The sequence below is a fragment of the Narcine bancroftii genome, chromosome 10 (genome assembly GCF_036971445.1).
Source record: "Narcine bancroftii isolate sNarBan1 chromosome 10, sNarBan1.hap1, whole genome shotgun sequence".
NCBI lineage: Eukaryota > Metazoa > Chordata > Chondrichthyes > Torpediniformes > Narcinidae > Narcine > Narcine bancroftii.
In genome coordinates, this window is record NC_091478.1 from 34,476,056 (window position 1) to 34,488,935 (window position 12,880).

General features: G+C 38.5%; 1 protein-coding gene across 6 annotated transcripts in view; it reads left to right on the forward strand.

Annotated features, from left to right (window-relative positions):
* Positions 1 to 12,402, forward strand: part of LOC138744437 (pantothenate kinase 1-like) — a 63,209-nt gene extending 50,807 nt beyond the window's left edge. The window contains exons 5-7 of one of the 6 annotated variants that reach the window (XM_069900605.1): positions 1,810 to 1,933; positions 6,744 to 6,869; positions 9,424 to 12,402. In XM_069900605.1, the coding sequence (XP_069756706.1) occupies positions 1,810 to 1,933; positions 6,744 to 6,869; positions 9,424 to 9,483 (310 nt within the window). In that variant the 3' untranslated portion in view covers positions 9,484 to 12,402. Of the gene's footprint in view, positions 1 to 1,809; positions 1,934 to 2,378; positions 3,223 to 3,254; positions 3,370 to 6,743; positions 6,870 to 7,760; positions 7,983 to 9,423 lie in introns of those variants that run through there. The other 5 variants (XM_069900606.1, XM_069900604.1, XM_069900608.1 and 2 more) reach the window with 5 other exon arrangements.
* Positions 12,403 to 12,880: the final 478 nt, after the last annotated feature.

A 12,880-nucleotide genomic window follows, 5' to 3' on the forward strand; every position in this document is an offset into this window, starting at 1 on the left:
CCTCTTTCCTGATGGTAGCAGTGAGAACAGAGCGTGTTGCTGGGTGATGTGGATCTTGATGATTGCTGCTGCTCTCCAACGGCAGCGTTCCCTGTGGATGTTCTCGATAATGGGGAGAGTTTTGCCTGATAATTCTTGGGCTGTGTCCACTACCTTTTTGGTGGGCTTTACGCTTGGGGTTATTGGTGTCTCCTGAGAAAGTAGAAGTGCGGACTTGCTTTCTTCACGATGCCATTAGTGTATTTGGTCCAGAAATGGTCCTCCGAGATAGTAACTCCAACAAACTCAAATTTGCTCACTCCCTCTACCTCTGTTCGTCAATGATCACTGGATTGTACACTCTGCCTTTCCCTTTCTGAAGTCAACAATTAACGAGGTCTCCATTTAACATCAGGCTGAAGAGGCAAAGGAGTAGTTTCCTTGAAATTGGGGTGAATTGGAGCCTGATCAAATACACAAAGAAATGGAGATGAAAGATTATACTGTCAAGAAATAGAATGGAAAAGAAGGAAAAAGAATCCAAATCTCTTATCAAACTGTTGTGTGTAGAACTGAGATTCCACAGATCAGTTGAATTTCTAGACTCTAACAGTTGAAATATTTAGGAGTGCAAATTGCTCGATTAAATTATAAATTATGTCAAGTATTTAGCCTCATTATCAATGAGTCATAAATACAATTATTGGGAGTGGAAGGAACAATAGTTTTAAAGCTGAGGCATTGTCAACAAAGCAAAAAAAAAAGTACAGACTGAGGAGAGTTTGTGAGTGTTGGATTTTCAAGTTAATAGTGCATAGATAAGCTTGTGAAAGAAGTGGAGAATTTTTTTTTAGGAAGAGATAGAACAAGAAAGTGAGGCAGTACATGAGTTTGTAGAGGACCATAACATCCTTGATGCTGTGCACAATCCAGGCTGTGGGAAGGATGTAAGCCAGTAGAGAAGATGCAGTGTAGATTCACTAGGATGGAAAAGATGGGTTTTTTTCCAAGCAGAAACAAGTTAAAAGGGAACTTGGTTCGAGGTCCTCAAGTGTACAGAATGTTACAGTGAGGTAAAATATGTTGCATCCATTGACAAGGTCATCAGAACACAAGACCATCTCCTCACGTCAGGAAGTTGAGGAAAAGGATACAGAAGTATCCGAGCCAGAGCCAACAGGCCGAGAAACAGCTTCTTCCAATCGTCGTGAAACTGTTAAATGACTGACGTGCTGCTCATACAATCCCTCTGAGACGTTACTGTTTATTTAACAATATTTATGTATTTTTATAAATGTACTACACATCAGTCGATTGTAAATATGTGTGCTATATCGATACATGTGTTTGCAGGTTTTTACACTTAGAACCGAAGAACGCCATTTCGTTCAATTGTACAATGTATGATGATAATGAACTTAAAGGTAAGGTAGATCTAGAATAAAATAGATGTATCAGGGAGCTTGAGTCTCGATGGAGGGATAAAGCAGCTCTGTTAGACAAAAACTACTGAGTTAGTGGAGAATCATGTATATTGTGGATCGGTTATATTTTGTGGTGCTTTTGTTTTAGTGGTAAAGATGAGATGCAATGTCAACATGGTTATTATTGATTGATGAATGACTATTTATCTTCCATCAACATTGTACTTTTCTGCAAGCAATACGATTATCTGAGGATAGCCAATGTAAATGGAAGATACTGGTAAACACCATTATGTTCAACATTAAAGTAAACAGTAGTAAGCAGTGGTTAATTCCAAACTAATTTGGAGGTAGAGGTATAAGAAATAGTTCCAGTGTATATTCTCATAACTTTATATTTCTGCAGCTTTGGTCATATGATGAGTAAGGAGAAGCGAGATTCCATTAGTAAAGAAGACTTGGCCAGAGCAACACTTGTCACCATCACAAATAACATTGGATCAATAGCTCGAATGTGTGCACTGAATGAGGTAAGCATTTGAACATAGGAACATAGGAAGGAGGAACAGGAGTAGGCCAAAAATGGCCCATCGAGCCTGCTCCGCCATTCAATACGATCATGGCTGATCTAATTTATGACCTAACTCCACCTACCTGCCTTCTCCCCATATCCCATAATTCCTCTAATTTGGTTTTAGAAATTGAGATTACCTGATTATATTATTAATGTCAGTTGTAGATGGCAGCCTCTTCACTCACCTTTAATGCATCAGTAAACATTGGTTGAAAGAATAAAAATCTCAAGTCCATATGTGGCTTGGGGTTGTTTCAAATAACAAATGTCAATTTTTGTTGCATTATATACCTTGTTTTATTCACTCATTGCTTACAATAAAAATGATCAATTAGAAATAGCCAGTTTTATAAACAAATGAAATTCAAAGGACACCTGAAACGTTTAAATTTTGTAAACAGACGCAAGGATTCTTGGGCCCTGATAAACAGGTTTTCAACCTGCAAGGAAGTTTGAGGGACTAAGAAATCATCGAGGAATTCAAGTCAGTGTTTGTGGAAAGGGAACCAGTCCTGATGATCCCAGCCGTAAACCTTGCTCTGATCCAAGAGACGTCACCTGGCTTGAGTTAAGTTGTCTTCATGAGAGCTGACTGCTTGAGAGGAGCCACATTAGAAACAATGGTCTAAATTCAGTTTGCAGCACGGGAAAATGTTGATTAATTAGCAAGACCCGATTAATCCAAATAGGAGATTCAGATGAAAGAAATAATAAGTAAGCTTTTTCATTTTATTAATATTGGCACAAAGTAAAGTCGTTATTCACATTTGCAAGCTTAATATATACAGTACACTTTTGGAGCTATTCACCATCCAGGCACGTCTCAGCAAAGATTAATTTATTGTCTCCGTACATCCAGATCGTGGGACAATATCTGATGAGTTACCTAAATCCATCTATTCTGACACCCTTGATTTCTCTGCCATATTCTATTATGCCAGTAGATGACAATATTGCACTACATGACCACAATGTCATACAAAATTAAATCTGAATATACTTCATGGAGAAGATGCAATATATTTTACGCCTATAACATTACACCACAATGATAACAGAATGAAAAGACATTTGGCCCTAAAGTAGCTACAATTCTCACAAAAATACTTTTGATATTTAAATTGTAGTTACCAGACATAGCCTGGTATGTGGATAGTTGGTGACTTAAAATACCACCGCCACTATCACATAATTGTTATATCAATACAATGATGTTACTGGCTGCTATGTTGTTGAGTGATATTTCTTGCTCTTTTATACTTCATAATGTCATGTAGCTTTGTGAAGTTGAAGAGAAGAATGCCCTCTGCACTGACTGGAAAGAAGGTGGGGCAGGTTCTGTTCCTGATCGGCCTGAGTTGGAATGATCATCGTATACCATGAGCCACCTGGGTATATTTTGAAGTGTTTGTCACTTCGTTTTCTCCTTGTAATCTCGACTCATTCCCTGAAATAATCTGATTCTTTCCCTTGTCTATCTGAGGGATCTCCTGGTCTGTGAGTTAGCCCAGCCCAGCCCCTGACCGGCTGATGTTTCTTTTCCCTTCAATGAGGCCACATTGGGCATTTGCATCCTTGAACATGTTTAAGTTAGCTGGGAGTTGGTTTGTCCCTCGACTCCACCTTCCCTTCTATCCTTCACCATCAATTTCAGTTGCCTCTGTTAGGACAGTATATTTCAAGAGAGAGAATTCCAGGTTTCCTGAAACTGTTCCCTTATCTTAGTCCAGAATGGTGCAGCATTAATCTTGGATTGGCATTCTGGTCTCTTGTTTTGCATTTCCTTAATTTCTGTCTGCCTTATCAAATCCCTTTTGTTGTTGTTAAATAGTCAATTAGATCTTAAATTCAAGAGAATACAATGAGTTTAAACTTGGCCATTTACCCCTTGTCATTTTCCTGCATTTCATCCCCTGCAGAGCTATAGTATCCTAATTGAGTGTGGTTCTTCACACTGACCGCTGAAGAGTAATTCACACACATTTGTGACCTTGCCTCCTTCAGATAGATGAAAGCCAACAATCCAATGACATTTTTTTGGTTGCTCTTTGTACCAGCAAAGGGCAGGGGAAAGTGCAGGGAAAAAACTTTGCTAAAGGCCATTGACTTGCCTGTGCTAATCCCAGGTCCCTTCTGGCTGGTCAAAATATAAAAATGCTGTTTGAAAAAGCAGGTGAGATCCCCCTGCGAGTAAAGTAGAATCCTCTTCTGAACATGAAGCACTGGTTCCAGTAAAATTCCATTTAAGTTAGAGCCCAAAGTGTAAGGTGTTGCATATGTTGGAGGACCTACCCTCAGTCCTGACGAGTTTTGGATCAGCGATGACTATTTTTCTCCCAGTACTGTTGCTTGATTTGCTGAGTTCCTCGAGCACAGTGGTTTTCAAACATTTTCTTTCCACTCACATACCACCTTAAGTAATTCCTATGCCATAGGTGCTCTGTAAGGGAAAGAAAAAGTTTGAAAATCATTGTTTTAATCATACCTCATTATGTGCACGGTTTCATAACTCCAAAGGAAATGGGCCAATGAGAATTTTTCTCAAGCAAAATATCTCAGCAATAGGGTCTAGAGCAGTGATTCTCAATCTTCCCTTTCCACTCACATACCACCTTAAGCAATCCCTCACTAATCACAGAACACTGATGGCACAGGGATTACTTAAAGTGGTATGTGAGTGGGAAAAAAAGTTTGAAACCACTGCCCTAGTTGATTGTGTCTGGTGTATGTTAGGAGGTGATTTGTGGACTGGAAGTGGTTCAGGATCGTAAAAAATAAAATTTTTGCTTTGAACCCAGAGAATGAGCATCTCCTTAGAACACTGCCAATCTCCCTTGACTGACCTGTCATGTAGCTGACTGCGGGGAACTATTCCCACAGGTTGTTGTTGATTGAGGCCTTGGGCTGCTTGGATAACCATTCACACCCTGGTATTGAACTCATAAATTACAGGAGAAATGAAATTCCTGCCTCCTCCCAAAATAGCAGGGCTTCCTGGTGGGGAATCAATATTTGTCTTTGGAGGCCTTCCACTTACAAGTCTGCGAATATCTGTCTGATTTATGAATGTGATTGTCTGTACAAGACATGAACTCTTGGAATGTAATCAGTGATTAATGATTGCACAGTTTATTTTTTAAAAAATCATGGGCGAAAAATACATTTTAAAAATTTGGCCACCACTCTTCATGTGCTCTCTGTTCTTTGAGCTTCTTTACAGTGTTGCCTTGTAGCATGGAGATCAAGCAGCATTGTACAGGGCTATCAAAGTGTAGGGACCAGCATCATGGATTCATTGATGAAAGATTTGTGTGTGCTGTACAGACTTGCCTTGTATAAGTAAGTATGACAGTACAGTAAAATCCCCATTATCTAGAATTCAAGCAACCAGCAAAAAAATTCAGAAAATAAATAGGATTTTTTTTAAATACAAAAGTTTAAAATGGGCTTCCCCCAATAGTCAGTTTGTCAATTGTGCAACATGTAATCTCGAGCCACCGTAAAATTCACTTACCTGGCATTTACCATTCTCCATAGATGCTGGATACTGGGAGTTTTACTGTATTTTCATTATAGAAAGTGGTACTTCCTTCTAAACATCTCCACACACTTTAATGGAAGTGAAATATGTAAATTTAGAACACAACAATCAGCTTCAACAACAAAGCAGACTTTCTAGAAATATTATGTCTGTTGAAAATATTTGTAATTAAATGTGAGGGAACCAAAAGAAAGTTTTTGTCTTTTAAATCTCGTCTGTGTTTATGATGTAATATGGTTCAAATATTAGCTTCAGATTCGTTCTCTGTGAAGGAACTAAGAATGTTTGTGTTAGTTTTCTTGGCATTTTTTTTATTTATTGAGAATATCTGACTGGTTTCAAACCATTTTAATACCTGTGCTGGTAAAATAGTTGACTCAAACTTTAATGCAAAGGCATTGCTATTGTTTGCTAATCTCTGCATAGGATGTATTCCAGGCTGGTCCAGGATGATTAAGAATTATGAAGGAGATCTGCTTCTCTCAGCAAGTGATGAATCTCTGGAGTTCTCTGTCTAAGGAAACAGTAGAGACTATCTCATTAAATATATCAAAGACGCAGATTTTGGCAATGCAGTGGAATTAAGGGCTTTGTGGGGGGGGGGGGGGGGAAGAAAGGTGGTTAAATAGAGCTGAGAACCGCGGCCAGATCAGCCATGATCTTGTTAATTAGCAGAGCAGGCTGGACCAGCCAGGTGGTCTTCTGTACCTATTTCCTGTGTTGTTATTCAACCATTGAACAGTTCCATGAAAGATTAGCTAAATGACGGATCATGCAGGGGCAAGAGAATATATGGAACATATTAAGAGGATGAGCCTCTCTTGCTTAAACTTTTTTAATAGTCTTGATTTTTTGAAATAAATTTAAATGTAGGCATAAAGCACAGTATAACAGGCTATTTCAGCCCATGATTACACCCAATTGACCTACAACCCCAAGTGTGTTTTGAACGGTGGGAGGAATATGGAGCCCCCAGAGGAAATCCACACAGACTTGAGGAGAGCATACAAACTCCTGACAGTGTGGGATTTGAACCTCGGTCCCAATCACTGTCTCTGTGACAATAAAGCTAACCATGTGCAGATTGCAATGCAGCAAACGATTTGCCTCGTCTGATTAGCTCAGTATCACAAAATGCAAAGCATGTATATGGCACAGTTTTCTGAAGTGGATCAAGTTGATCATTTTTATGACTTAATATTCTCAATCTTTGGCTACGTTATAGAATATCGACAGGGTGGTATTTGTTGGGAATTTCTTGAGAATTAATATGGTCTCCATGAAGTTACTAGCCTATGCAATGGATTATTGGTCGAATGGGCAACTGAAAGCCTTGTTCTTGGAACATGAGGTGAGTACTATATTACAATGTGTGCTGATATTCAATGAATTGCGTGAAACCAAAGCATCAGAACAATTGTCAATTCCTTTTCCCTCCACTGCTGTGTTTCTCAGTCTTTTTGTTTTTTGCAGTGTTGCATGTTGTGGCATCTTCAGTCACTTGTCTGTCCATCTGTTAGATACTTGTTGAGTTTTTGTGAATGTAGTGTCCTTTAAGATTTAAGTTCCAGGCTCAAAAGCAACAGAGAAATCTAATGTAGTGGTTGGTTAATAACCCAGTTATTGTCGCGTATGTGATCAGTAAATCTGTAAAGGAAGTTGCTAAAAGTTTGGGTAAGACCTTGAAGTCCTTAAGGTAGATTTTGGTGATTTGCTTGACTGTGGATGGTGTCTTTTATTGATTTCAGTAAGGTCCAATCCCTTTTTACCCATGCAGACATAGTTTATCAGTTGAACGGCCTGTGCTGATGGCACTCATTAAATTTTAAATAAATGTTACCATTCATTGTGTATAACTTCCTCATGTGTCCTAAAAATGTATCACATTTCTTTTAGGATTAAATGTCATTTTTACCAACACCTGGCCTGCGTTTCCAGCCATGTAGTTGATTCTCGATTGCCTCTTTAATTCCAAGCCCTTGTGAATGGTACTGAATGAAGGCATTGCCATTCACGTACCTCTGACGCATTAGTGTGGTCTCTGCACCATCAGTCCTTCCCCTTCCTATTTAACTTTGGCATAGGATGCACCCAGCATTGGAAATGTTGGAAGCTAGGCATTTGTTCTTCTGTTCTCTGGGGTTCATAAGGGGGCAGAATTGTGTGCTTGTTATTAAGTGGCTGTATTTGATTTGCATGTGCATCCTCAGTCTGTTAAATATTTTTGTGTATTGGATTTCAGATTCATTGTGAGTACATACATGACATCACATACAACCGTGAGATTCTTTATCCTGTGCCTGAGGCGCAATTACCACATATTGGTTGCAAAAAAAACACTGTATTCAACGGACTCATGTAAACAAATAAGAAATGCAAACAAACTGTGTTATAAAGAGAGAATAAAGTGCAACAATAAGAGTTTTTTCTTTTAAAAATATCTTTATTGATTTTAATTTTTTTTAAAATATGCACATATTGGTCTAATATAAGAAAAGGCAAAAAATTTGAACATTTCAAATAAAGCCTTGATTATACGTAGTATAAATTGTGTGCACCCTTTCAAATAAAGAAAATTTTAAATGAGTCCCTGACTGAGTTTTTGTTGTTGAGGAGGCTAATGGTGGTGGGCTAGCTGGGGTAGCAGCTGTTTCTGAACCTGCGAGTCTTTCCTGATACCAGCAGTGGGAACAAAGTGTGTGATGGGTGGTGTTGATCCTTAATGATTGCTCCTGTGTCAAACGGCAGCGTCCCTTGTAGATGTTCCCAGTGGCGGGGAGGGTTTTGCCTGTGATGTCCTGAGCTGCTGCGTCCATTCCCTTTTGCAGGGCTTTACGCTCAGGGGTATTGGTGTTTCTGTACCAGACCGTGATGCAGCCAGAAATTTGCAAGGGTTTCCGATGTTATATCAAACCTCCGCAAACTCCTGAGGAAGTAGAAGTGGTGACTTTCTTTCTTCGTGATGCCATTAGTGTGTTGGAGCCAGGAAATATCCTCTGAAATAGTGACACCACCTCTGATCTTCCATTGATACACACCTCGTTTTCCCTTCCTGAGGTCAACAATCAATTCCTTGGTTTTGGTGACATTGAGTGTGAGTTTGTTGGTGCACCATTCAACCAAGTTTTCAATCTCCCTCCTGTAACCTGACTCATCACCTCTTTTTATACAGCCCAGTACCATGGTTTGTCAGGGAATTTATAGATGATATTATTATCGTACTATAGCGAATAAAGCAGGGGACTAAGTACGCAGCCCTGTGGTGCTCCAGTACTGACGGAGGTTGTGGCGGAGTTGTTCTCACCAATCCTCACTAATTGTGGTCTAGAGGTGAGGAAATCCAGGATCCACTTGTATCTGGATTACATGAGAAATTAAATTTGAGCAATAATGCTGTAGAAATTATTCTTATTGTTTCATACAATTAAACATTGTCACACCATATGGTAGAATGTTGTTGGTATTTTTATTATTATGTAGTATCCATGTTCACAACTGTACGGGGTTAGCAGATGAATTAGTCACATGGGTGTATTTGGACTGCATGGGTAGGAAGGGCCTTACAGTATCTCCCAAGTTTTAAAAATTTTCTTTAAAATTGTGAGGATATGCCAACCTGTCTGCCTCTTGCACAATCGATCAAACTTGCTAAGAGTTCCAGTGTAATTCTATAGAGAACAAAACTAGACTGATAAAGAATTGGGAAAGATAAGTCACAAGGGGATAAAATTGATTTTATACATTTAGTTTCTGAGGTACCGAGGCAGATCAGATGTTTCACACTGCTGTTTTCAGGCTGGAATTACACCACCATGACTTGCTGTGTATTGCTGAACGGTTCCGTTGCATTTTGGGAGAGGAATAAGCTAAGACAGCTTTAAATCTGTTCCCTTTTGGTCCTGCAGGGCTATTTTGGAGCAGTTGGGGCATTACTGGAATTATTGAAGATGACAGATGTCCACTGAGGTGCTGAGTAGACTACAAGTTTCAGCAAAGCATGGCAGTATTTTAGAAATCTACCATCTGGAAAATCATGGTTAAAAATGACCTCCTCTGACCAAACAATTAACTAATAATTTTCATAGTTTTACAGCAGCTCCTGTTCTGCTGCCCTGAGACTGTTTTCAAATGGATATTAAATAACCCGCTGCAGTAAATACTGTGGCTTTTTTTAAACCATACCAGATCCCACTGGTTTAATGTATTAATATTTGAATATTTCTGTATAAATGTGGACTGATATGACTTTGTTCCCCTTTTGTGGGATGTACATCCTTGTGAATTATCAAATTGTAATCATTCAAGTACTATTTATATATGAAAGAAAAAAACCTCGAAGATTGGAATTCTTTTCCATCTTATTTCAAATCCTGCCCTTAGCTTCGTTTGAAGATGTTCATATTGCAGCGCGTTGATTTGTACAACTGTCCTGTCTGAGGAATTGTAAAGGACAACCTTGTTTTGAACATATGTTTGTGACCACAGGCAGATGTGCCGGTGAGAGACCAGCTTAAAAAGACCATCCTTTCTCATTGTGCCCATGTTATGGATGAAAGTTCTTATCTGGTCACCACAGGCTCTTTTGTAAAAACACTATGTTGGTCACATGAGTGAAGAAACCTTCCCACAAATGTGAAGCTGCTTTTTTGCAGTAATTAGGCTGTTTATTTTTAAAGAAAACCACTTTGTATGATTGAAAATTCATCAAACAAAATAATTGAACTGTGATAACTCATTATCTGTTATGTTAAAATTATTTTTAGCAATCCTACGTACTCTTTTTTTGAATTAGGTACCTTTTTAAATGCCTAATATGTCAGATGTATCTGATCATTGACCTTAACCATAGGAAAGGAACACAGAAAATGTGCCAACATTAGACATCAGATGTATTAAATTTAAACATGTTTGTGCAATGTATTCCTTGATCATTTGATACGAAGACCCTAACATGATCTGTTATATTAGGGAAATGTTTTTGATCAATCACTTAACTATGTGAAAATGTTTGTTTTCTTGCTATAACAACAGGAGGTGCATAGTTTTGGCTTTGTAGTATTTATGTACTGAGTTTTAGTTGGATTTTTAAAACAAATTTAGACATACAGCACAGTAACAGGCCCTTTCAGCCCATGAACCCATGCCATCCAATTAACCTAGAGCGCTGGTCTGTTTTTGAATGGTGGGAGGAAACTGGAGCACCCGGAGGAAACCCTCGCAGACACTGGGAGAAGGTGCAAGCTTCTTACAGACAATATCGGATTCTATTCCCAGTCGCTGGTGCTGTAACGGCTTTGCACTAACCCCTTTGCTAACTGTGCCTGCCACATTTGGTGTGTAGTATGTTTTATCCAAACACTTTGTTATCTTGTTCATCTGTCTTGATCAGTTAGTTTATTTCACTGCTGCTCTAATTAGTCATCTTCTGCATTTCTCTCTTGGTTATTCTCCTTCATTTTCCTTGCCACATTTTCACTATTTTGTCGATTTTCTTTTGTGCCAACATTACTCATGCCTTTCAGTTTCTGAGTGCCAGCTTGTTTCTTTTCGTTTCTATCTTTAATAGAAATATGACGAGTTAAACTTGTTTGCATTTTAATCTCCTTTGAATATACTCCTTAAAAGAGAGCATGTCTGTATGTCAACCTCCATGACTACACCCCCTCCCACCTCTTTGTGCTGCTTCCTACTGTTACCTCAATTTGATCACATGACTCATTCCATTTTCAGGACCTGTTTCCAGTACAAGCCTTCAGATTTGAAGCTACTTTGACCACACTTCCTCCCATCCAGCTTTCTGTGAGAACTCCATTCCATTCTCGTGCTTACTCCTTCTCTGTGGCTACTGTTTTTGTTGGCCTTGGTCATTGATACTATTTTCCAACGTCATCGATGAGGCGTCTGCCGTCACTTATCTCCCATCCCACACCTGGCTAGCATTCTGCTCTCCTTTTCTTGCTTCTCAACTCTCTTTCCAATTCAGCAGTTCTTCTGATTTAACTAGTGTTATATCACCATTGATCTAAATTCCCCCCCCCCCCTTAAAATTCTCCAAAGAGATTCTTTCCATAATGTCAAGTCCATTGTTTCATTAGTATTTGCAGCAAACTGTGGTCTCCTCTGTATTGGAGAGACCAAATTCTAATTGTGTGAATGTTTTCAGAGTACTTCCATTTATTCCATAAATGCGACCCCAGGCTTCCAGTGGCCTGTGGGTTTAATTCCCCATCTCATTCCCATTATGACCTCCTGTGTTTAGTCTACTGCATTGTACCAATGCACCTCAACTTTTCATTAAGCAGATGTTAGATTTGAGATCAAGAATTACAGATGATATGCCTTTCCAGCATTTTTATTACAGCTTTCCAGGATTCATTCATCTTGTACACCACAGATACTCTCCTTTCTTTGTTGAAACTTTTTTCAATGTCCTGCACATATCCTGGTTCTAATGAAAGGACTGTTTATTTTTCTACAGTATTTCCAACATTTTCTGTTTTTTTTCCTTAAATCTCATATTACCAGCATGTCTCGTTCTTCCCTGTTTCACTTGTGTTTTTAAAAATATTAACTTAAAAATGTGCTTTACCATTTATGGAAATATTCAGGTGTTCATTAGACTAATTAAATATACCATCAGCATTCATCCTGTTGAATACCAGTGAACAAAGGCTCTGTAATTAACTGGATGGAATATGAGGTTAGTTGCAAAATTACTTGACTACTAATTGAAATGATATATCAATGTGTATTGCTGGGTTTTGGTTTGTTTCATGTTTTCTTGGAAGAGCACTTAAAATGAGACCGTTACAATGTACTAAACAACTGGAAATAAATCAAATTTACATTTTAAAATAAAGTCTTATAATATGTCCAGTTTCAAACTTTGTTTTGGCAGTATTTTTATTGAAAAATTCATTGCAAACATCAAAATTGTTTGGGTATTGCTTGGTAATAACTACAAGTTACCACCAGGTTCGATGAATGTGGAAATTTTTTAAATTCTTGTAGTTGTTTAACATGGATGACAAACAAAGATCATTCTAGAAAGCTATTATGAAGAGCATGTGGGATTATCACAGCAAGATTCAACAAAAGATTTTACTGGAGGAAAAGAAAACGTCACTGAGGACTGATATCAACTGACTTCCCAGTTAGTTGTAGTCATTCATAGGGCTCGAGGTTAAAGGCCAAATGTCTCAGCAAAAGATTCCTGCTGCACGACTTGGAGGTTGCAGAGATCATACATTTAAAGCTGATTGAAAAGTGTGGAGGCTGAAAGTAAGATTTTGTAAATGTTTCTGAGTAACGGTTGTGTAAATGGTGATAAGGTTATCTTTAGCAACAAGACTTGAGTGGTCC